Source organism: Hemicordylus capensis, chromosome 17 (assembly GCF_027244095.1).
Source record: "Hemicordylus capensis ecotype Gifberg chromosome 17, rHemCap1.1.pri, whole genome shotgun sequence".
Taxonomy (NCBI): domain Eukaryota; kingdom Metazoa; phylum Chordata; class Lepidosauria; order Squamata; family Cordylidae; genus Hemicordylus; species Hemicordylus capensis.
The window spans coordinates 8,916,213-8,942,447 of NC_069673.1; the positions used below are offsets into that span (position 1 = coordinate 8,916,213).

The 26,235-nt window shown below is 48.0% G+C and overlaps 1 protein-coding gene across 6 annotated transcripts in view; it reads right to left on the reverse strand.

Annotated features, from left to right (window-relative positions):
• Positions 1–26,235, reverse strand: part of LOC128339079 (collagen alpha-1(XXVII) chain-like) — a 285,851-nt gene that overhangs the window by 233,666 nt on the left and 25,950 nt on the right. For all 6 annotated transcript variants that reach the window (XR_008312830.1, XM_053282602.1, XM_053282601.1 and 3 more), the window contains exons 3-4: positions 16,451–16,641; positions 678–987 (exon numbers count right to left, since the gene is read on the reverse strand). Coding sequence is in view for 5 of the 6 variants with exons in the window: in XM_053282602.1 (XP_053138577.1) it covers positions 678–748 (71 nt within the window). In the remaining variant the exon portion in view is untranslated. The remainder of the gene's footprint in view (positions 1–677; positions 988–16,450; positions 16,642–26,235) is intronic.

The window sequence follows — 26,235 nt, forward strand, 5'->3', positions numbered from 1 at the left end:
CCTCTACCCGGTGTCCCCTTGGAGTTAGGGAGATAATGAAGAAAATAAGGAGGGCTGGAGCTTGGGGGCCCGGGTTCTTTGAACCCATCCGCTCAATTATAGCTACACCTCTGACTGGAAGGTCCCTTTCTTAAATGAACTCAGAACTATTAACTCACTGTTTAAAAAAAAAAAAAACTGGGGGAGGGAAAATGCAAGGATGTAAACTCTCCAACCACCAAAATGCCCTGTACAGAGAAGAGGGGCACAATCCCCATTTCTCACACTCACACACACAACACACAGAGTCATCTTTGCAAACTGAAAGTGTTGCCTTCCTCCCATCCCAGGAAGGAAAGAAGCGTTTCCACATTCCAGGCTTGGCTTTCCCAAATGCCCCTAATCCCACCCCTCTGCCATACCCACTAGGATATTCTCCTCCCTCGGGCAACTCACTTTCCCCCACTCTCTCCCCCCCCCGCTCTCTTTTGCACCCTCCCCCCCCAGCCTGCCAGTTCTCCACAGAGACATCTCCAGCAGTCCATCAAGAATCAAGACAGAATCCACCCCCCCCCCGACCCCACCAGCCCCACACACACTCCCCCACCTCCAGTTCATGCATCCCCACCTGATCTTTGCCCAGCGGGCCCCCCCCCAGCATGCATCACCCCTAAGCGAGGCAAGGAGTTTGCACTCACCCCCTGGGTGGTGCTGCCGCTGCTGCCGCTGCTGCTGTGAGTGTGGAGAGCGGTGCTGATTCCAGCTTCATCACGTTCAGTTCATTGTTCCGAGGCGATCCCTCAGAAAGCGGGCGGGAGGCTGGCTGGGGGGGGCACCATCCTGGCTTCGGCCCCCTGCGCTCCTCGACTTCGCCTCCGAGGGGTTCCGCTTTGCAGCCCGGCCGGTGGCGAGTCTTCCGCTCCTCGGCCCCCCTCTCGCTCTTCTCCGGAGTCCCTTTTTCGCTGGCCAGGATCTTCTAATCCCATTTAAATCTCGGATGGCAAATGCCTTGAGAAAGGAGGGGAAGAGCAGAAAGAACACGTTGGGAAGCGAGGCCCCCGCATGATCGCTGGACTCCTCGGCTTCCTTCCAATTCAAAGCCTAAAAAGTCTCTCCCCCCCCACCCCCGCTTTATTTATTTCTTTATTTCTGTTCTTTTAAACAGAAAAAGATTAATCTGTAAAGACCGAGGACATGCGAGGTTTTCTTTCCTCCGTACCCCTTGTTTTTATTTTTCAGCTTGGTGCAAGAAGAAGGGTAGCTAGCATGAGTTTAGTTTTCTCCATGGGCAAATACAAATGCTGTTCTTCCGCCACAAGAAAAACTCTCCTCTGGACTTTTGCAAGACGAAAAAGGAGGATTTGGAGAAATGCAAAGCAAGAAAAGAAAAAAATTAAGGAGCTCTGTCCTCACCGCGGCTGCTCTTTGCCGCCCTCTATCGGCCCACGGGAGGAAGCACTCGGAGTTCTTACAAGAGGTGAATTCGAGGAAAGGATTCCTTGCTGAGAGAGTAAAAGGGGAATTATTATGGACTCATAAGTCCTACTGACCGTGCAATCCTAGGCATGTTGACTCAGAAATAAGCCCCACTATGTTTGATGGCGCTTACTCCCAGGTAAATGTGTGTAGGATCGCAGACACTGTTTTTAAGGTGTCACAAGACTGTGTGTGTGTGTGTGTGTGTGTGTGTGTAACAGATTAACAGCACCCTAGTTAAACTGCAAGAAATTAATGGTAAACACTGGAATTTGGAGAAACAATTGGATTTGTTATGAATTTAATTGATAGACTGCCTGACTCCAAAGGCTCTAGGCAGTTTACAAAAATAAACACAACAGAAACAGAATAAAACCAACTATCACACCACCATTACAATTTTAAAACATTCAAATGTAACAGCAATTTAAAAAATCCAACAGCAATTAAAAATTCCAAACATTCAGAGATTACTAAAACATTCAAACATTAACAACAGGGTGCTAACATATAAGGCATTATATGGTTTACAAACATGTCATGGGCCCTTATCAAAGCAAACACATGGATTTGCACAGGTAGTTATGTGATAAGGTGCAGAACTATCTCCACTGTTGAGCTCTCCTTGGCTGAAGAAACACAGTCTTGAGATTGTGAAAGTGTCCTGAGAATGATGAGGACACAAATCACTCTCTTTCCAGAACAGTTTGCTATACAGGTGATGAGGAATAAAGGAATTCTCAGCTCTCTTATCCATAGATCTCAAGTAAAAGAAAACCATGTTCCAGTGCCCAGAAATATTGGGCCAAACTAAATGTACTAGCACTTGTGGAAGAAACACATGATAAATGCTGATGAATCAGTGCAAATAAACCTAATAGCCAGTTAGGTCACTTTAAAGGCGGGAGTCCTTTAGGCATGAGTAAGCCCCACTGAACTTTGTAGACTGCTGAGCAAACATGCACAGGCTTGGGTTGCAGGGCTGCTATCCCGTGCACATTTCCTTGGGAGTAAGGCCCATTAAAAGCTGCAGGAATGACTAAGTATACAGACACAGGATCAGGCTGGGCATGTTGTTCCTCATTCAAGTTCATAAGAACATACATAAGAAAAACACCCCTGCTGGATCAGGCCCAAGGAAGCCCATCTAGTCCAGCATCCTGTTTCACCCAGTGGCCCACCAGGTGCCGATGGGAAGCCCACAGGCAAGTTCAACTCTCTGCATGAGCCCAACTGCAGAATTAATTCACCATATGTTGGCAAAGTTCTCTCCCTCGCTTTCCCCCCAATTACACATAGGTGACCACACCTGTGCTCAGAAAACAGGGCAGTCAAGAAATCAGTGATGCTTTGAAAAAGAGCAAAGCTAAATTGCAGGAATTGCCCAAGGGAGGAGATTTTCATGTAGTTAAGAGGGTTTAAAACACACACACACACACACACCCTGGAATGCTTTCAGGTTAATCTGTAATGGGATATCAGGCAATGCAAGACATTTGGCACCTTTAAGCCTTATGGTTGTTTAAAATATTCTGCTTTTCAACCACCAACGAAAAGGTTCTCAAAGCAGGTTACCTACAAAAGAGGAGACAAGGTTGGTCCCCTATCCTCAAAGGGCTCACAATTTAAAAAGAAGTTCAAGGAGGAAGACTGCATCAACAGCCACTGGAGGCGCGCTCTGCGGAATAGGGAAACTGCTCTCCTAAACAGAAGTCTCTCTCTCCTAAAGAGAAGAGACCCACCACTTTACAAAGCAACCCTTTGCCTAGCAGGAGAGGTCTTGACCCATTCCGCTCAATATCCTGTCTCCCGTTTACACACACAAACGTGACCCCCCGCTTGGTAGCTGGGTACTTACTCTGTAGCCAAGTGAGCCACTCTGCCATCAATTGCTGCAACAGGAATTTTTTTTAAAAAAAATCTGATCACTTAGAGGTGTTTTTGTCCACGTGACAATTTGATTCCACAGACGTCGCAACCTGAGAAGTCCAGATTTCCCCGCATAGTTCAGATCCCAACATCCCTCGCCCTGTCCCGAGATAATCCTTTCCCCTCTGGATCCATGCAGGTGGCCTCTCTCCGGCCTCCACTGATGCTATTGCGAATCAGTCCATGGGAAAGATGAACTGGGAGACGCAGATGCTTGGGGCGATACCGCGCACGAGGTGGGAGGGGAGGGGTGCTGAAGAGAGGTGTCCCTTACAAGACTGTCCTTGTCCTTTTAAATAGCTGCAGGGACTCTGTTTTTTGGCTCCAGGAGAACCAGGTGTCTGGTTTCAGCCTGGACTGAGCTAATGAGCAAGTGGCCCAGCCTCCAGAGGGCAGGGTCCACACTGCTGGGAAAGCTACAAGGGAGTTTCAGTCAGCCCCACAAGATGTGCCATGAAGAGACAGCAGCCCTGCAAGCAAGCAAGCAAGCAAGCAAGCAAGCAAGCAAGGAGGAAAGAAAGAAAGAAAGAAAGAAAGAAAGAAAGAAAGAAAGAAAGAAAGAAAGAAAGAAAGAAAGAGGAAATTGTGCCTGATGTGGAGGACGTGGATAGAGAGAGGGTTTCCCTTGCCCTTTCATCCTACTAGAACTCAGAGTCAATCTGTGAAATTAATTAGCAGGTCTGATTGGCGGGCGGGGGGGGGCACTTCTTCCCACAATGCAGAATTGATTTTCAGAATTTGCTGCCATGGGGGTGTGCCGTGATGGCCACACGCTTCAATGGCATTAAAAAGGAGGTTAGACAAATTCACAGAGGAACCCAATGCCCTGGCTGTTGGCCATGCTGGCTGTGTGGAATCTCCTGGCCAGAAGCACTATAGCTTTGAATAGCGCTTGATTGAGGGTAAACACTAAGAGAAAGCGATTGCCATCCAGTTCCAAGCCCTGCTGGGGGTGGCTTCCCAAAGGCATCTGGTTGGCCAATGTGAGTACTGAACTTGACTGGACCCTTGCTCTTATCTGGCAGGGCTCTTCTTAGGTTGTGATGGCCCCAAAGTAGAGGAGGGCAGAGTATTGTGTCCCATACTGGGACACAGCAGGGAGGGTAGGAATCCATGCAAGAAGGGGTGCAGCAGGGGTGTAGCAATAATTGAGCAGATGGGTTCAAAGGACCCAGCCCCCAGAGTTCCTGTGGGCCCCCAAGTTCCTGAGCACCCCCCACCCCAGTTCCACCCTTTACTATTTTCTTCATTATCTCCCTCCCTCCGCCAGGGAGAGGGGTAAACACTTCTGTAAATATTCCCCTGGGGTGCAGGGTGGCAATGGGAAGTAAATGTCACATACACCTCTCCCCCCCCTCCGCCCGGAATTAATCCCTAATCCCCTAATTTAGGGGGTGGGGCCATAACTCAGTGGCAGAGCATCTGCTTGCTTGCATGAGGTCCCAGGTTCAATCCCTGGCAGCATCTCCAGGTAGGGCTGAGAAAGACTCCTGCCTGGAACCTTGGAGAGCTGCTGCCCGTCAGTGTAGACAGCACTGAGCCAGGTGGATCGAAGGTCTGACTCAGTATATAGCAGCTTCCCATGCTCCTAATCCAAAGAAACTGTCTTCCACCGCTTGTGGCCAGTGTGGGGGTGGCGGGGAGAGATTACAGCATTCACAAAAATATACTTGGCATTTGTTATAATATACATTTTTGGGGTTTTATGTTTTTATTAAGACCAGGAGCAAGCGGGGTGCTTGCTCATTTTCCTAATTCCCAGTTATGTGTAATCACTCCCCTTCGTTCCACAGAAGTCAATGACTGGTAAAAACTGAAATTGACTCATATGTCATCTGGTTGGCTTCTTGTCTAGTCAATTTCACTCCCAGGGAAACCTAACATAAGAAAATGTCCTTAGATATCCAGGGAAAGTTGGGAGTAGCACACACAATTCAAAACAAAAACTGGATTTTTAAAAAAAAAGTATTTTAAATGGCAGGGTGGTTTTGTGCTTATTTGCTTTATTTTTTTAAAAAAACCTGCTTGGAGCATTGGAAGAAGAATACATTACTCACCACTGTACAATAGGTGCTTCTGCCAGCTGTGCATACATTTATTACAGATGTGCTAGTCCTGCTGGTGAGCCACCTACTGGTGCAGCAGGGAAATGACTTGACTAGCAAGCATGAGGTTGCCGGTTCGAATCCCCACTGGTCTGTTTCCCAAATTATGGGAAACTCCTATATTGGGCAGCAGCGATCTAGGAAGATGCTCAAAGGCATCATCTCACACTGTGCGGGAGGAGGCAATGGTCAACCTCTCCTGTATTCTACCAAAGACAACCGCAGGGCTCTGAGGTCACCAGGAGTCGACACCGACTAGACTGCACAATTTTACCTTTACTTAGTCCTGCTGCTAGGAGCTAGTTTTGACGTTCACTCACAATACTGGGTCAAGTATTATGAAAACCAGGAATCCTGGTTTGACCACCATGAATCCAAGCAAACCTGGTTTGGCCAGAAACCGTGGTAGACAATTAATATGGAGGTGGAGCTATGAACCTGCCTTATATTGATTCAGAGACCTTTGGTCCATCTCGCTCAGTATTGTCCGTATCAGCTTGCAGGGGGTCTCCAGCAGGGTATCACACAGTGGTCTTTCTCCGCTCTACCTGGGAATGCCAGGAAACTGAATCTGTGGCCAGCCACATACCAGGCACATGCACTACCACTGAGTTACAGCCCCTCTATGAATGGATGTGCCTCAACAAACAAAAGCTCTCCAACCACCACCTCCAATGCTTGATACGAGTCTTGCTTAGATTACGGCTAAGCACTTCATGTGGGGCTGCCCTTGGAGACCATCCGAGAACATCAGTTGAATTCAAAACACTTCTATTAGGTTTCTATCTGGGCGGGGGGACAAATGACTCTCTCACCAGTGCATAAAAATCTCCACTTGTTGCCAGTTTGCTGCTAGACAACTTGCTCCATGATTTATAGCCCACTTCCCTCCATTAAAAACAGGCGCAAGGCAGCTGATAACACAAAACAGTCAAAGAAAGCACAACGGCATACAAGTCCAATAAATAGAAAAGCAGCAGTCTAATTTATTGGACGTATCTTCACTGCACTGCAGTGCCACCCAAGATAATGGCTAGAGGAGGTACTGCTGTTCATCAGTTCAGCTCAACTAGGTGATCAGGAGGAGCAGGCCAGCCCTAACGTGCTGCGGCCTCCATCTTGATTCCTCAGCCTGGGCATCCATGAGGCCATTCACACCATCAAGAACTGTGTTCTACCCGGGTTTGGGAGCTGTGCGTACTCCCAATTTTCAGTTGTGTGGAAGCAAGGGAGGAGGAAAACCTGGGTAGCTTTTTCCTCCTCCCTGGCTTCCACATAGGGTTGCCCTGTCCAAGTCCCCCAAATCCGAGTGGCCTAATCTGCATATTATGCAAATTGTGTGGCAACTAATTTGCACTTATTTATTGGACAGATTTGTATCCTTTCCCCTCCTCCTCTGCCTTCTCATGTGATCGGATCCAGAGTAAAATCCGGGTAATCCCGGCAGCGACTTTGACATCTGTGTAAATCCGGGTGGAATTTAGCAGCTGGGCAGAAGAGCCCAAATCTGGGTGCTACCCTAAATTCCAGGGGACACAGCAACCCTACTTCCACACCATCGAAAATTGGGAGCATACACAGATCCCAAACCCGGGCAGAACAAGCTTTTTGATTGTGTGAACAAACGACCTCAATGTGTTTCCATGAGCAGCCACACAGATCACCTTGTTATCACCTTCAGGAGCCTGACCTTGACTGCGCACCTGCCGTTTGACTCTGCTTCTTCTGCCTGACTTGACTTTGTCATCTATCTCCAGCTCTTCAGATCCCTCTTTGCCCATTCACAAACCCCACTGCTCGCCTCTGAACTCCGCTGAGGTCTGGCAGTTTTCTGTGTTACGAACTCTGGGAGGGGTTGTAGCTCAGCACGACAGCCCCACACACTGCTTGCAGAAGGCCCCAGGTCCCCCCCCCCCGGCTATCTCAAAGACAGGACGGGGAACGGCCCCCATCTGAAACTCTGGAGTCAGGCCGACTTAGAATAAAGCACAAAGGAGGATACGTTAAGGGATGGGGTGCAGAAGCAGAGCACCTACTTTTCATGGAAAAGGTTCCCAGGCTCAGTCCTTAGACTGAGGGCAACTTCATATGTTCATAAATAGGAACACAGCAAGCTGCCTTACATAGGAGCATTGGAAGCTGCCATATACTGAGTAAGACCACTGGTCTATCTAGCTCAGTATTGTCTTCAAAGACTGGCAGCGACTTGTCCAAGGTTGCAGGCAGGAATCTCTCTCACTCCTATCTTGGAGATGCTGCCAGGGAGAGAACTTGGAACCTTCTGCTCTTCCCAGAGTGGCTCCATCCCGAGGGGAATATCTTACAGAGCTCACACATCTAGTCTCCCATTCATATGCAACCAGGGTGGACCCTGCTTAGCTAAAGGGACAGCTCATGCTTGCTACCACCAGACCAGCTCTCCTCCTTAAACCCTGTCAGACCATGGGCCCATCTAGCTTAATCCTGTCTATATTGACTGGCAGCAACTCTCCAAGCTTTCAGGCAGGCGTCTTTCCCAACCTTCCCTGGGATTGCATTTGGGGCCTTCTGCATGCAGAGCAGACATTCTACTACAGAGCGATGGCCTCATCCTCTGAGGAAGCTGCCTTCTACCGAGTCAGACCGTTGCTCCATCTAGCTTAGGATTGTCTACACCAGGCCTACTCAGTTTCGGCCCTCCTGCAGATGTTGGCCTACAGCTCCCACAATCCCCGGCTATTGGCCACTGGGGCTGGGGATTATGGGAGTTGTAGTCCAAAAACAGCTGGCGGGGGGCCAACGTTGAGCAGACCTCGTCTGCACTGACTGGCCGTGGTTCCTCCAAGGTTTCAGGCAGGAGTCTTTCCCAGTTCGAAACGCTGCCTGAGACCTTCTGCGTGCCAAGACACTGTTGAGCCACAACCCCGTGAATGATCAGTCATAAACGGCAATGTGGTCCCATGGTTGGGGGAGAAGTATTTTAATAACCCGCGAGGAAATCTCTGACCGCCAGCAGCCATCTGTAGAGAGGCTTTGTCCCAGGTGTGAAAAGGCTCTCTGAGCTTGTGCAGTGAGGCCTCCCACACTCCTGACTCCGTGCTGTTACACACTGGAAGTATTCCAGAGGAAATCAGGTCGCTGGCTTCCAGGATCCTCCCACAGGGAGTGCGAGAACAGGACAGGGCAGTGCTTGGATTACCGGCAGGGAGGGGGCAGCCCCTTCACCTATTATTTCAGGGATTTTCGTTTGGTTAGAACCTTGGGGCAGCCACGGTGCAGCTTGTGGATTCGGTTAAGCCCTCTCCACTTTCTCCCTAATAAAGAGTCCAGCTTACAGTGATGCGAGTGAACAGTGTGTATTCACAAGGGCCCTCTGGTGAAAGCACCCATACACTTGGAACCCACCCACCCACGTCTCTGAAACAACTTGGTATGTCAAGTGAAGATTTGTCCCAAAAAGATAAATAAAGCATGCTGGGACCTCTTAGATCAAGCCAACAAGAAACAATAAGATCCCCACCGAACTGTGCACCAACCATGCAATCAAGTCCCAAACAGTATTCCACATGCAGCACAGAGGGCTAGCAAGAAGCCAGCCCAGAGGGCTAACCATCTACAGCAAAGTGTTTCACAGCCACAAATAAGAAATTTCCTAAGTAAATTGACAGCAATTGGCCATGATTCCCTATGGACCATCAATAAGGTGTTGCTCTGTCCCTGGTGAAAACTCTGCCGTGCAAGATGTTAATACTTTGCATTGGCAATTAGACCAGCAAAGAAGTTCAGTTTAGTACAAGAAGGCCCATCGAGGACTGCAGGGTGACTGTACCCCTTTGGACTCAATAAGGATGGGGAAAGAGGGCAGGTGATGACCCACAGCTCATGGAGATGGAGTACTACTACTATTATTAATATATTGCTTTTCAACAATGGGGTGGGGGAGAGAGAGATGATTCCCTGTCCCATAAGGGCTCACAATCTTAACAAAACAAAGTCAGGTACCAGCAACAGCCACTGGAGGGATGCTGTTGTGGGGATGGATAGGGCCGGTTGCTCTCCCCCTGCTAAATATAAGAGAATCGCCACTTTAAAAGGTGCCTCTTTGCTCAGTTAAGCAGGGGGTAGGACATATTCAAGGATCCCAGGGAAGAGAGTTGGAAAGGAGTCTCTGAGCTCAGTAGAAGAGCATCTGCTTTGCATGCAGAAGGTCCCAGGTTCACTCCCTGGTACGTGGGCAAAAACCCTGAAGAGCCATTGTCAGCCAGAGTAAACAATACTGAGCTAGATGGGCCAGTGGTCTGATCCAGGATAAGACAGCTACGAATGAGAGGCTGAACTGCAGCAGCAAGCTAAGAGGTTTTGCAAAAAGAGTTTCCTCTGAACCCTCAGGCTCCAATAAACTGGGGTTTGTGCTACCAATGGAAATTAGGCCCCACAGAAATCCATGAGAGTTAACTCTAAGTAACAGGCACAGGATTGAGTTGCATACCATCTAAGCTTCCAAAAACTGGCACAATATTTACTGTCATTTTGACATACGGCAAATATTCATATAACGCTTTACAACAAGAGGTCCGAAGTGGTTTACTGAGGGGAGGGAGGGAGCGAGCAAGCAAGCAAGCAAGCAATATCCCCCCAAAAGAAAAACATTAGACAGACATGAGCAACAGCCACCGGAGGGACGCTGTGCTCGGGATGGATAGGGCCAGTTGCTTTTAAAAGGTGCCTCGTTGCTCAGTTAGCAGGGACATAAGGCTACAACAGGGCTGTTCAACTTCGGCCCTCCTGCAGATGTTGGCCTACAATTCCCATAATCCCTGGCTGTTGGCCACTGTGGCTGGGGATTATGGGAGTTGTAGTTCAAAAAACAGTTGGGGGGCCTAAATCGAGCAGGCCTGGACTACAGTTTAACAGGGTTTCTGCTTTAGAAATCCTCTCCACAACTACTCTTTTTTTTTTAAAAAAAAAAAATTAAGTTGGCCATTATTATTTATGCTGGCAGGAAGTTGCGCAGATCAACTGCATGCAATCATATGAAGAGGACTGTAAAGAGTCACTCCTCTAGTCACCTGTGATGAGTAACTCCACCTCCAGGTGAGCAGACAGGAAAACTTTACGGCAATTGGTTCTTTTAGACTCCAAGAGACTTAAGTGAGAATTTAAGTGAGGGCAGCCAGTGAGAATTTTCTAACTGAATCACGATTGTCTATTCCTGAATTTAATCACTGCCTGACCACAGAAGAGCCTCGTTCCTTTTAGCCTTGCCTTGGTATTCCCGACAGCTTGTATTGCTTTCCTGGAACTGGCACACAGTCCTTGCTGTGGGGCCTGAGCCCGATTCAGTTCAGAAGTGCCAGAGAGCTCCTAGACTTTTTACTGCAGCTCAGGAAGAACGATAGAATTCTGCAGCCCTAATTGATAAGTTGTGAGGGTTCTGGCAAACTGGTTACACACACACACACACACACACACACACACACACACACTGAGCTACCCCAAGCCACACATCTGACCTCTGTTTGGCTGTCTGGCATCTCTTACTTTTCCTTGGAACCTCTCTGAGTTCACAAACATCCCCCTAAAACGGGGCCACGCCAGTTATATGACCCGGCTGAAAACTCTGACTTGACTATGCAGACGTTAAACTAACTTGACAGCAAAGGTCCAGTGCCAGTTAACAGACTATAAAGTTGCTTTTGGGATCCCTCAGAACCCGTGTGCTATTCGACCTGCACATTTGAGGTGAATTCGCAGCAAAGGACGGCAGTTGCTTCCTTACTGCGGAGGCACTGTGTTTCTGCAGTCACCTGGATGCAGACTTTAAATGGCAGTTGCACACAGTTAATATAGTACCGTAATCTAGCAAAGCTCTTCCCAGTGGTCAACCACCTTCTGTAATGTTTACCCACAAAGTCCTGTTCAGCAAGGGTCCCCTGCAATGTATGTTTACTAGCTCCTGCCTCTTTTATTACTCCCTGTTCAGCAGTGCTGAAGGAAGAGAGCTGGTCTTGTGGTGGCAATCATGACTTGTCCCCTTAGCTAAGAAGGTCTGCCCCAGTTGCATATGAAAGGGAGACCAGAAGTGTGAGCAGCACTGAAAGATATTCCCTTTAGGGGATGGAGCCGCCACTCTGGGAAGAGCAGAAGGTTCCAAGTCCCCTCCCTGGCAGCATCTCCAAGAGAGGGCTGAGAGAGACTCCTGCCTGCAACCTTGGGGAAGCCGCTGCCAGTCTGTGAAGACAATCCTGAACTAGATAGACCAGTGGTCTGACTCAGTATAGCGCAGCTTCCTATGTTCCTATGGCTGGTGATAAATGGCTCCCTAGATGACCAGCTTAAGCGTGCTCCTTGATTATGCAAAACGGTCCTTGCTGCCTTGAATTCATATGGCCTGGAGGAAGCTGCTTTATACTAGAGCCATTAAAACTTCTAAACCTGCTAACTGAGCAAGTGATTAAAGCGGTGATTCTCTTTATATAGCAGTGAGAGAGCAATTGGTCCTATCCATCTCCAGTGGCTGTTGCTGGTGTCTCTCTTTCTTTCTCTCTGTCTTGATTGTGAACCCTTTGGGGACACGGAGCCACTTTATTTATATCTCTGTAAACCACATGGGGGACCTTTGTTGAAAAGCGGTATCTAAATATCCACATTATATATAAATATTTGTAGTAGGGAAGTTCTCAAAGCAATTTTTATTGTATTATTTATTCTCTGCAAAAACTGCTTTGGAAACTTGTGTTGAAAAGTGGTATATAAATATTGGTGGTGGTGGTGGTGGTTGGTTTATACAGAAAAATAAAGTAAATAAACAAGATGATTCCCTGTCCCCAAAGGGCCTACAATCTAAAAAGAAACCCAAAGTAGTACCCCTGCTAACTGGGCAAAGAGGCACCTTTTTAAAGTGGTGATTCTCTTTATTGAGCAGGGGGAGAGCAACTGGCCCTATTCGCCCCCAGCACAGCATCCTTCCAGTGACTGTTGCTGGTTTCTATTTTATATCACTTTTTAGCTTGTGAGCCCTTCGGGGACAGGGATCCATCTTATTTATTATTATTTTTCTATGTTTCTTTGGAAACTTTTTTTTGTTGAAAAGCGGTATATAAATATTTGTTGTTGTTGTTGACACCAGCAACAGCCACTGGAGGGATGTTGTGCTGTGGTTGGATAGGGCCAGCTGCTCTCCCTCCCACTACTAGATATAAGAGAATCACCACTTTGAAAGGCGCCTCTTTGCTCGGTTAGCAGGGGGTCATTTGGGAACTGTGAACACCTTTCTAGCCAATCGTGTGTGAATTAGAAACAAGGTCGGCGGCTGGGAGCTCGATCATGAGCTAAGCCCCAGTTGGGTAGGGCAGTTTTTCTTCCTACCTTGTTCTGAAGCTGGGGACGGAATCTGCAGAGGGCATGTTCATCCTACCCAGCTGGGGGCTTAGCTCACGATCAAGCTCCCAGCCTCTGACCTTGCTTTTAACTGGCACATGATCAGCAAACAGGAGCACATACAGCTCCCTATCCTATTAACTGCCCTACTGAGTCAGACCTTTGGGTCCATCGGGTCCAGCACTGTCTACACCAGGGCTGCTCAACTCCGGCCCTTCTGCAGAGGTTGGCCTACAACTCCCATAATCCCCGGCTATTGGCCATGGTGGCTGGGGATTATGGGAGTTGTAGTCCAAAAATAGTTGGGGGAGGGGGCTAGGTTGAGTAGGCCTGGTCTACAATGACTGGCAGCAGCTCTCCAAGGTTTCAGGCATGAGTCCCTCCCAGCTCCACTTGGAAATGCCAGAGACTGAACCTGGGACCTTCTGCATGAAAAGCAGATGCTCTGCCACGGAGCTCCAACAACAGGGTCCTGGTCAATGGCATAAGAACATAAGAACAGCCCTGCTGGATCAGGCCCAAGAAGGCCCATCTAGACCAGCATCCTGTTTCTCACAGTGGCCCACCAGATGCCTCTGGGTAGTCCACAGGCAAGAGGTATGTGCAGGCCCTCTCTCCTGCTGTTACTTCCCTGCAACTGGTACTCAGAGGCATCCTGCCTTTAGCCCTCCGACTAGTAGCCATTGATAGACCTCTCCTCCATGAAGTTATCCAAACCCCTCTTCAAGCCATCCAGGTTGTTGGCTGTCACCACATCTTGTGGCAGAGAATTCCACAAGTCGATGATGCGTTGTATGAAAAAGTACCTCTGCTTGCTGGTCCTAAATTTCCTGGCAATCAATTTCATGGGAAGACCCCTGGTTCTAGTGTTATGCAAGAGGGAGAAGAATTTCTCTCTCTCCACTTTCTCCACACCATGCATGATTTTATAGACCTCTATCATGTCTCCCCACAGTTGTCCTTTTTCTAAACAAAAAAGCCCCAGGTGTTGCAGCCTTGCCTCATAAGAAAAGTGCTCTAGGCCCCTGATCATCTTGGTTGCCCTCTTCTGCACCTTTCCCAGTTCTGCAATGCGCTTCAATTACTGGTGGCGTCTAGCCAATGGCATGTGTGTGTCACACCTCACCACACACAGGTTTTGGAGAGAGAGAGTAAGAGGATCTTGCCAGGAAAAGGTTGCTAAGATGGTTAGGGCTGGATGAAGCAGCATCTACTGTGCTGTGATGGACTGATATTGCTGCTCGAACATACATAATTCCCTGCATTGCATTATATGCCTACTTCCCAGCTGGCTCACTCTGTACACTTGTAAACAGATTACATCAAATTTTCAACCAACACCATACATTTTCAGTGTTCTGTCTTTACAAGGGAAGAGTCCCTTTAAAAGACTGCCTGGGGAATTTTCCTACTACTCTGGGAAGGAAAACAAAACCGAGTTGGCAGAAAGAAGACTAAATATGCCAACCTTTAAGGTACCACAAGATTTCTTTGTTTTGGCTAAGAAAATCAGTCGCGAAGGTACTGCTGGAACGAAACACAGAAGCACTGTATTTTGCAAAAGAATGTTGGCATTCAATTAGCATTCTCCCCCCCCCCGCCCCGCCTAACGAAGAGTTCCTTGTAACTCAGAAGTTTGCATCCGCACCCGTTAGTCCAAATGGAAGGTCCTAAGGCCAAACTATACATTACAATTAACACAGATGGGGACCCTGGTATGTGGGGAGAAGAAGGGGTTAACATTTTCCCCTTGTGCCTTTTACTTATTGAAAGTCGACACACACAATGGAAGCAGCTGTTGGCAGCAATTACTTGTGGGGGCAAAGAGCAGCTTGGGGACCTTTTTTGTGGGGGGAACTGTGTGAGGGGAAAGCGTTAGGAACATAAAAAGCTGCCATATATTGAGACAGACCCTTGGTCCAGCTAACTCAGTCGTAGCTACACTGACTGGCAGCGGCTTCTCCAAGGTTGCTGGCAGGAGTCTCTCTCAGCCCTATCCTGGAGATGCCAAGGATTGAACCTGGAGCCTTCTGCATGCAAATGCTTTGCCGCCGATTCCTTTCCCCTAAGGGGAATATTGGTTGATTGATTGATTGTTAAATCTGTATGCCGCCTTTCATTAAAATAATCCCAAGGCAGTTCACACAAAAATTAAAAACAAAACTCTAAACATGACACAATTAAAATATTAAGCTAAAATATAATACAAAGAAGCAGCAGTAGAGACAATCATATAAAAGCCTGGGTAGAAAGCCAAGATTTAACACACTTTCTAAAAACTGTGATGGAGACTGAGGAGTGAATAGCCACTGGGAGAGCATTCCAGAGTCTGAGGGCAGCAATAGAGAAGGCCCTGTCCCGTGTGCATGACAGCCAAGCCTCCTTCATTGTAGGCACCTGGAGCAGAGCCCCCTCAGATGACCTTGTCAAACAGGCAGCAACCCTTGGGAGCAGGCAGTCCCTCATGTATCTCAGGCCCAAACCGTTATCTCACAGCGCTCAAAGGTAAGCTCCCATACAAATGCAAACCAAGGCAGACCCTGCTTAGCAAAGGGAACAATTTATGCTTTCTACCACAAGATGCGTTATCCTCCTCCTCAGCACTGCAATCCTGCTTTGAGTTAAAAGAAAAAAGGAAGGGAGGGAGGGAGAGGGAGAGAACGGAAGAAAGAAAGAAAGAAAGAAAGAAAGAAAGAAAGAAAGAAAGAAAGAAAGAAACATCTCTTAACAATGCTTTTATCATAACATGTAGTTAGAACCCCTTGTCTCATTATTAAGTCTATATTTCTTGTTGAGTAGGACCAACACTTCTACCAAGACTTCAGTCTTCCAAAGCCATCTCTTCCAGGAAGGAGAGCTGGCCTGGGAGGAGAGCTGGTCTTGTGGTAGCAAGCATGAATTGTCTCCTTTGCTAAGCAGGGTCCACCCTAGTTTGCATTTGAATGGGAGACGTCATGTGTGATCACTGTAAGATATTCCCCTTAAGGGATGGGGCTGCTTTGAGAAGAGCAGAAGGTTCCAAGATCCCTCCCTGGCATCTCCAAGATAGGGCTGAGAGAGATTCCTGCCTAAAGCCTTAGAGAAGTCACTGCCAGTCTGGGTAGACAATACTGAGCTAGATGGACCAATAGTCTGACTCAGTATAAGGCAGCTTCCTCTGTTCCTAAGCCCCATATTGAACTCACTCAAAACTCTTTAAAAAATTGGGTGCTGGGAAGTGATTTATTTTGCAGTATTTGTACATTATCCGACACAAACCCTTGGGCAATGAAAAGAGCAAGAAAACATGGGTTCAAGAAGACAAGACTTACTGTTTGTTGGGCTGGCATATAGTGAGAATACCTTGTTATCTTGCCTTGTCACCGATTCTTCCTCAGACAAAAATGGCTCTTAAGTCCATTGGTCTGCCCGGAGAATTGAAGCAGCTGAAAACGTCAGGCCATCTAGCTCAGCGACATCCTCTCTCCAGGGTCTCAGGAAGACACCAGCTCTGCTTCCCCCCCAGGTCTGGAAGAGGCTACAGGCCATTCCCCATTGAACGGTGCCCAGAGCAAAAGCAACAGGGTGTGAATCTAAGGGCGTTTTATAAAAAGAGGGCTTACCTGCTCAGCTTCTCCCCAGTTCGCATCCTCACTTGTTTCTTTCAGAAGATGTGGCACGAGATCTCAGCAGAAAACAGGAGGTCTTCCTCCAACTTGCTCACAAGCCGGTGTCTCTGTCTGAAGGGGAAGTCAACCTTGACAAGCTCAGCCCAGCTTGGCCTGGCCTCCGTCTCCCATTGGTCTCAAGGACGCTGTTGTAGAAAACCACAGTAGCCAGTCATTTCAGGGGCAAGCTCTGGAAGTTGCCTCCAAAGCTGCCATTCACTTAACAACTCCCTAAACTTTCACAAAAATGCAACGCAGGCGTACAGTTTGATTCAGCTGGGATAAACTGCTCCATTCAGATTTTCAGAGGCAGAGCAAGGAAAAGGCAGCCTTGAAAGCAGCAGCTCAGGAAAGGCTTGTGGCATGAGCTCAGACCACAGAGGGTGATGGGACGCTCCCAGCTCAAGGGGCCTTTCATGACCTCTTGGGTGAGGCTCCAAACCCAGCCCAGGTTAGCCAACGTCTTAAGGTTGCTGCCTTGTTTTCCAGGGCACTGCTGGTCTTCTATAAAAATGCATGAGGGGGGAAAAGTAAATAATCACATAAACACAGTTTGACACCTCCGTCCCAAAAAGGATATCGCAGAGCTGCAGGAAAGGGCAAATGAAATGGCTAGCAGGTATCAGTACTGTACTTTTCCTATGAGGAAAGGCTAAACCTTTCCGGGGCTTCTTAATTTAGAAGAGGAAAAAGAGAGACTAAAGCGGGACATTAGAGAGATTATAAAGTTATGTATGGTGTGAAACAGGGGGTCCCAATTTATTTATTTTTAAATAAATATACCCCATCTATTGCAAACTTTCAGCTCAGGTGGGAGAGAGAGAGAGGGAGAGAAATCCAATTCAGTGGGGCAGGGAGCAAGAGTGAAAGGAAGGAAGGAAGGAATCCAATGCAGAGGGGGGGGAGGGAGGGAGAGACCCCTGCCGCAAAGGGCTTACAATCTAAAAAAAACTAAGGCAGAAACCAGCAACAGCCACTGGAGGGATGCTGTGTTGGGGATGAATAGGAGCAGTTGCTCTCCCCCTGCCCAATAAAGAGAATCACCACTTTTAAAAGGTGCCTCTTTGCTCTGTTAGCAGCAGAGATCAGCCAAGGTGGTTAAGAGGAAGCTCCCAATTCAGAGACAGTGTGCAACTGAATACCATTTCCTAAACAGCGTCACTTTAATCCAGTCCTTCCTGCCCCTGGTTGTGGGCTTCCTGGAAGTTTTTCACTGTTGAGGTGGGGCCGAAAGATGCTGATCTAAATGTATCCTGGGTCTGCGCCCTCATCAGCACCACATTCTTTTACATTCTTCTGGTCAAGTACAAAGGCACTGATACACGCGATATGTACTGGGAGCCATGCTGTCAACGGCTGAATTGACAGCCAACGAATCCTCCATTGCACAGAGCAACCAATGAAGTGCTGAACACTCATTTGCCAAGCTTGAGAACAAAGAGATCGGCATCAGGGAGCATTAAATGTTATATGAGAAATTGGGGGTTTGTTGGTTTATTAAGTGTAGTGGACACAGGAACATCAGAACATAGGAAGCTGGCTTATACTGAGTCAGACCACTCGCCTATCTAGCTCAGTGTTGTCTACCCAGACTGGCAGCAGCTCCCCAAGGTTCCACACAGGCGCCTGTCCCAGCCCTACCTGGAGATGCTGCCAGGGATTGCACCTGGGGCCTTCTGCAGGCAAAGCAGATGACGTTCCACTCAGCTACAGCCTCATGCTCTATCAGCGTTTGATGATTTTGCACTGAATAATAATAGCCTGGCCACCTTAAGTGGCACGGCGGGGAAATGCTTGACTAACAAGCAGAAAGTTGCCGGTTCGAATCCCCGCTGGTGCTATGTCGGGGAGCAGCGACATAGGAAGATGCTGAAAGGCATCATCTCATACTGTGCGGGAGGAGGCAATGGTCAACCCCTTCTGGATTCTACCAAAGACAACCACAGGGCTCTGTGGTCACCACGAGTCGACACCGACTCAACGGCACACTTCACCTTTAATAATAGCCTGCCTACCACCATGTTCCGCCCACCGGCCTGGGAGTCAGGGGTCAAAGCCAGGGAACCAGCCAGGAAAGACAGTCCTTTTACTCAGGGAAAGTCCCCATCTGAACAGGAAAACGTAGGGCCCCTTCTGTTGAGGAGAGCTAGTGACCAGCCTGGGAGGGCAGAACTTCTCCAGGGCCTGGAAACCCGTCACTGCCTGGGGAGGTGGCTCACCACCCGAGGCTGATGTGCAGAAGGCCTGAGTGCATTTGCAGGCAGGCAACAAGCAGGAGGCTCTGCTCGGCTAAGCAACCAAGGCAGGGAAGCCAACTTCCTCCTGCTGCTTTGGGTCGCCTGGTTGAGCCACCGGCCTCACGCTGCTTGCCCGTCACAGGGGTCCGTGTGGCACGTCTGCATTCCCTTCTGTCCCCATAAGCAGAGCAGGCTGCTGGCTGAGGCCCTGGATTCCTCCGACACTATAGGGCAGTCCACAAGATCCACGTGTCTCGGTTAGAAGCGAGGCTTGATTGTGAGCTAAGCCCCAGCTAGGTACATAGGAAGCCGCCATATACTGAGTCTGAGCCTTGGGCCATCTAGGAACATAGGAAGCTGCCATATACTGAGTCAGACCATTGGTCTATCTAGCTCAGGATGGTCTTCACAGACTGGCAGCAGATTCGCCAAGTGTGCAGGCAGGGATCTCTCTCAGCCCTATCTTGGAGATGCTGCCAGGGAGGGAACTTGGAACCTTCTGCTCTTCCCAGAGTGACCCCATCCCCTAAGGGGAATATCTTCTAGTGCTCACACTTCTAGTCTCCCTTTCATATGCAACCAGGGCAGACCCTGAAAAGGGGACAAGTCATGCTTGCTACCACCAGACCAGCTCTTCTCTCCTCTGTATCTAGCTGTGTATTGTCTACACAGACTGGCAGCAGCTTCTCCAAGGCTGCAAGCAGGAGTCCCTCTCAGCCCTATCTGGAGAAGCCAGGGAGGGAACTTGGAACCTTCTGCATGCAAGCATGCAGATGCTCTTCCCAAAGCAGCCCCATCCCCTGAGGGGGATATCTTGCAGTGCTCACACATGTAGTCTCCCATTCAAATGCAAACTTGGGCAGTCCCTGCTGACAATTCATGCTCACTCCCACAGGACCAGCTCACAGTTTTGCAGGACTCAACACCTTCCAGGGGGTGTCTATTACACCACCACCATCCTCTGCCAAATTCCTGCTTTTCTATGAGCTGCAAAATTGCTTTGGATGCCTTTCAGGCAGAAAGGTATCAGATCCATCATCACCACCACCACCTCCTCCTTCTTTCAAGAAAACAAACGTCCAGTGCTGCGTTGGGACCCGAAAATGCTCTGAGCTCCACAGAATCCACATATCTTCTCAGCATAAAAAGGTGTGGGACTTGGGAGAGTAAAGCAAGTGGGAAGCGAAGTCCCCCTCAAAGGCGAATCAGAGAGAACAGCCAACTTTTGCTTCTTCTGCGTCCCCAACCCTCCTGGTAGCCCCCACCTCTCAGAAGTTTCAACAGGCTTTTGACAAATTATACACCCCATTTTCTGCTTTGCCAGCGGTGCCATGTTTGAACTCCAGCCACTGTTTGATGTCAAATGTTTTGCATTCTTTCCCACAACACTAAGGGCCATTGTTCCTTGACCACCTCTGCCAGAAGACGCCAGGACTGGCAAAGGCGTGATTCCTGTTATAATACCCTCATCGCACCAGACTGCTTAACATGGCCCACTTGGGGAACCTGGAAGAACAGTTCGTTAGTAATGTGGCCCTCTCCTCCTCCTCCTCCTCTGATTGTTAGGGCTGCTACCTGGTTAAAGAAATCTTCATCAGTAATTCGATTCATCTGGTCTTGAGGGAGTGAGCATGAATGGTCTCCTTTGCTAAGCAAGGACTGCCCTGGTTTGTATTTGGATGCTGTCTGCTGTAAGATATTCTCCTTAGGGGATGGGGCTGCTCTGGGAAGAGCATCTGCATGCCTGCACGCAGAAGGTTCAAGTTCCCTCCCCGGCAGCATCTCCAGGTAGGGCTGGGAAAGTCTCCTGCCTGCAACCTTGGAGAAGCTGCTGCCAGTCTGTGTAGACAATCCTGTGCTAGATGGACCAGTGGTCTGACTTGGTAGAAGGCAGCTTCCTATGTTCCTAACAGTGCAATCCTATGCACATATACTTGGAAGCAAGTCCCACTGTGTACAGCATCTCTTATAATTACTAGTAAGTATGCGTGGGATTTCAGTCTAAACCTACATTGATTTGCGTATGAATCAAGCAATACTTCTGGAGAGGGGAGAAGAGGGATTCATCTGTTTTTCAATGATGCATGCATGGGTAGTAGTAAGAGCCATTTCAGAAAAGGCGTTCCCTCCTGTGTGAGAGAGAAGCAAGAATGCCTCTTCTACGATGGTGCAACCTGTATATGTATCTCTAGGAGATTCCATTCCAGAAGAGGCATTCCCTCCTGTGAGAGAGAAGCAGGAATACCTCTTCTACGATGGTGCCTGCAATTTGCACATGTATCTCATAGGAGATTCAGTTTCAGAAGAGGCATTCCCTCCTCTGTGTGTGAGAAGCAAGGATGCCTCTTCTATGATGGTGCTTGCAATCTGTACATGTATCTCATATGAGATTCCATTTCAGAAGAGGCATTGCCTCCTGTGTATGAGAGAAACAGAGTTGTCTCTTCTCAGATGGTACCTGCCAGCTCATTGCATTAAAAATAATGAACTTTTTAGAAGAAGAAGAAACTGTTGTCCGATTAACTGAACACACCACAAAGTGACAACACCACAACAAGCATCCAGGGTCCAACAGTTGCAGAAGACATTTTTCTCAATACTACTGTAAGAGTTAGTCGGTCTGTGGCATCTTTTGGAGCAAGTAATCTAATAAACAACAACAAATTTCCCCTCTGAAGGGCTATTGGCTCAAAAAGTTAAATTTGTTTTTAAAGAAGTTGTCTTGGGATCTCTTTTGACGTGGTGGTATGTAATAAGTAATTGGGATTTAGATAGCTGGTGTTTACATCTCTCTCTGTTGGACTTCTGGAGGTTTTCTGCCTGAATAATCCAGTGCAACTTCAGTACATTTAAAAATATATATTATCAATTAATCTAATAAATCAATTCAACAAACACTGCATTCGCTCATTTTAAAAGGGTAGCAAGTGAATTGGCTCTAAGTTTCTCAGCCTCAAGTCACAAATATGAATATGGAAAAGTGAACAGCTGGGAAACATGAATACAATTTTGTTTTGGGGCTTACATTTTGCCTTTGGATTAAAACTCCCCGCAATCCACTCAGAGAGACAACGCACTAATTACATCTTCTCAGGTTGGAGCTTTAACTCCACTAAAAGGCCCCAACTTGTGGCCATGAAACTGCCACCCTTTTGATTCCTGTTGCCAGCATGAGTAGCATTAAGATAAAGAAAAGAAAGATTCTGCCATCTAGTCAGTGTAGAGCGTCACTCCACAATGTCTAACAGACCCTCCCTTCGCCAATCCCCTAATCTTATCCAACACAGGAGACAGGGCCACTTTGCATCTCACCACCCAGAGGGAACAGGATTAGCATCCTCTTTGAACTACGGACAGGTGTGAGACCCACAGTCACCTGGGCTCAGCTCACCCCCTCCCTTGTGGCTTTAAAGCTAGAGGACAAAGGCCTGGCCAGTGTTTACCCCTTTCCATCTGCAAATGGGAGTTCCCTGGGAGAAGCTGTAGAGATTAACACCCTCTCAGCCAAGGACCTGCCTACTGATAGACTAAGGTAGAACTCAGTGCTAGTTAGTAAATGCTTTTCTAAAAATTTTCTTTTGAATTCCTGTATTCCTCACTTTACTGCCAGTTTCACCCTATTCCCCCGCCCACTTCCTTCTTCTGCCTGCAACCCTTGTTTCTTAATGAAGTGGCTTAGAAGTGGCTTCAGTCTGATTTAGCAGGTTCTGGAGGGTGACTTGCAAAGCAAATGGCTCTATGGTTTCCAGGAGTCAACACAGACTCAAGGGCACGAGCTTTCCTTTAATCCATATAGACCACCCTAGTTCCTGGGAGGAAGGATCCGCACAGAAATATCTAGCTCAGGATTGTCTACAACAGGGGGGCACACAACTCAAATGCCCCAGTGAGCCAGAACCAACCACGACTTGGCATGCAGGGGCCAAGGACAATTTTCAGTGCATCATGGCATTAAAATTATTAAAAACATTGATGGAAGCAACCATTCGTTACTTATGGATCTTTCCCCCTGTCAAGGGATCCACAATTTAAACCAAGGAGAGTGTCCATAAAATAGGCCCCGTCCCTGCTCAGTCAGGGGGGCACCTGGAGTGCATGCCAGCCCCAAATAAATACCAAGACCTCTCCTCCTCTTCCTCCATCACAGTTGCTTTTAAGCTCCAATCCTAGGCATGCAGTCCTAGAGCTCTTCAGGGATCCTGCTGTTCATGGTTCCTTCCTACTGCAGGATACTCCTACCTTGAGGCCAGCAAAAAAGTCCCTGCGGGCCAGATCTGGCCCCGGGGGCCTTATGTTGTGCAGGCCTGGTCTACAATGACGGGCTCTCCAAGCTTTTAGGAAAGAGTAGAGTGGCCATGTCCCCCGGAATTTGGCTCCTCCACTCAGCTGCTAAATTCCACCCGGATTTACACGGATTTCAAATGTGCTGCCCGGATTGCCCGGGTTTTACCCTGGGTCCGATCACACGGGAGGGCAGAGAAGGAGGGGAAAGTATACAAACCTGTCAAATAAATGCATAAATAAAATGCAAATTAGTTGCAGCATAATTTGCATAACATGCAAATTAGGCCGCCCGGATTTGGGAAGCTTGAACATGGCAACCCTAGGAAAGAGACTCTCCCAGTTCTACCTGGAGGTGTTTGGAACTGGACCTGACCTAACTTGGGCAGGGTGGGGGCTCAATGGTAGAGCATCGAATTCACGTGCAGAAGGTCCCAGGGGGTCCCTGGGACCCCCTGCATGCAAAGCAGATGCTCTACCACTGAGTCCTCCTGCCCTGCTCAAGCCAAGAGATAAATGTGAATAATCATAGCAACAAGGGAGAAAAGGCTAGTATTAGCCCTGGAACTCCCCTTGCTTGGGAAAGTAGAGAGCACACCACACTATTTTTGTAGAGCTCCCTGAACCGGGACGAGGGACATATTTATCGGTGTTTGGATTGGAAACAAGAGAGGCCGGGTTTGTCTTTTTGTCCCTTTGATGGCAAAACATTAAGTCAATATTTAGATACCCAGCAGCGAAGGAAACTTCTCACTCCCCGGTGGAAAGCGGAATAAAAATAAGTGATGGAGACAGAGCTTCAAAAAGCTATACGTACAATCCATACCCTAAGCTTAATCATAGAGCATGACGAACAGCCATGGCAGGAAAGTGACCTCACAGCAAGAGGTGCCCTGAATGAACAAAACGTTTATTGGTCTTCGGGGCACGGAATGGTCTCGCTGTGCTGGCTGAACAGAAAGGGACCAGTCACGGCCTGTCCAGAGCATCCTCTACAAGAACGGGGAGTTGTCAGCGCCTTTCACTTTCAGGGCAACCGCCTTGAAGCCAGAAATGCTGGAAGGGCTGGCAGGAGCCACTCATTTGGAACCCACCACAAGCCAAATGGTGCCCAAATCAAATAAGGCAAATTAAGCCTGTGGCATCAGAAGGCAGCAGCCAGGCTTTTGAGTGGGAGCGCCACACCGAGAATCCGCTAACCAGCAACACATTTGCTACACATACCCACACACACACACACACCAGGGCGGTGTTGGTGGAGGGGAAGAGTTCGTTGTGCACATAGGTGACTCTACTCCTGACAAGCAGAACAGGCATTTGTGACATCTGCAGAAGCTTGTGGCACTGCACACAGTCACATTCTCAATATTACACTCTAGCCGGGGAAGGGAATTCTATTTTCCTGCCGACAGGGAATTGTATCTTCCTAGGGGCCTGAGTACTGAGAAAATGCAATATCTCCACAACACTCCACAGCCAAAGCACAAATGCAGGGGAAGAGAATCCAGGTACAGAAGAACAAATGATAACTGCACACTTTCAAGGTAGGTAGGTAGGTAGGTAGGTAGGGGTGTGTGTGTGTGTGTTTTAAGGCACTGCAACATTTGATGGGCTGCAACATTTGATTACACTGACTAAAAATAAAACCTCTTCTGTGCTCCCCCTGCCCCCACATATCATCTTCTGGTGTCACCATTGTGCCCCTGTTTATGGGGTAGCAAAGGGTAGCAGGTGCTCCCACCAAATATGCCCCGCCACCACATCCGCTCTCTCAGATTTCATCCACAGTAAAGCCCTATTCAGACATCATGTTATACAGGTATACTGTGTGATTGACTCTGCCTGCGTTCACTTTAAAAGTCAACCTGGGTACTGGCCTCTCAAATGCACAGTACAGATGTGGGTACTGGCTTCTCAAATGCACAGCACATGGCTTCCTCATGTGCGGAGGCCATGCGTGTGCCGGCATAGCGCAAGGGCAGCTTGGAGAGCGCACCACTGGCACACCAAGATAGCCGGGAGAAGTGTCACCAATTTAGGAAAGGCCAGTGCCTCTGGCTGAGGAGCTGGTATGCTCCTGCTCTCCTCCATTTTAAAGGTGCCGGGGATATGTTTCGAATCGTGCTGCGAATCACGATTCGTGCACATGCCTACTGATTACACAGGCCGCAGATTTTTTTTTAAACACACGCTTTTTAAAAATACGTATTAGAACTGACAGTTTCAAAGAAGCAATCCCTCTTGTGTGAAAAGAAATGAGGAATGCATCCATCCTCAGAAAATGAAGAAAGTACTCTTTCCCCCGCTTTTAGAACCATTATTTTTAACGCAAATGTATGCAGTTTTGATTGATCAATCAATGAATATCCACATGATTCATTGACTAAGGTTGTAATCATATGCATACTTACCTGGGAGTAAGCCCGAATTGGACACTGTAGAATGTTGCATTCATTATGCAACAGACTGCCCTCCAGTGATACAAAAGCCAAGAGAACATATGTTCTTTGGCTTTAAAATATGCTAGAAAAGCCTAATTGTCTACAACCACGCATTATCCACAGTTCAAAACATACATCTGCATTGTCGGAAATGACAGGCTGGCTGGACAACGCATGGCACCTTAACGTTCATGTGCAGGCACTTCAGCGCATGTGCACACTCGAGAAGTTCCCCCTGCTACAACTCTATAGAACTACCAGTCACACTAGCAGCACTTTAATAATGCATTCCAAAATGCCAAAACAGGGAGTGTGGTTTACCAGGGACACAGACCAGGAAATAGGAACAGGCCCTAGGAAACAGGCAAATGCTGAAAGCTGTGCTTTTAAATTCTGCCAGGACAGAGTTCTGCTCCCCTGCTTTGTTCCATGATCCGCATTGTTTACAAAGGCATGCCATTTTATCTCCAGGCCCATCTTTGTTTGTTTATTTGTTTGGGCAAACAGATGAGCTGTTTGCTTCCTTCATCTCATTCTTCAATAGAACTTCTAAGGTTATTTTCCTACGGAGCTAGGCCATGCCGAAGGTTTTTCGGGACCAAATCCCAGAATTTAGATCCAAGCAAAAACAACAAAACCTCAAAATGTACGTGGAATTTAATGCCAAAATAAAAATCAGCGGGTTCGAGTGGGGGTGGTGAACCAGCACTAATCAAATGGCCCCTAAATGATGCAGCTTTGCTTGCAACTATGTTCACACTGACAGAGGCATCTCCTCCTT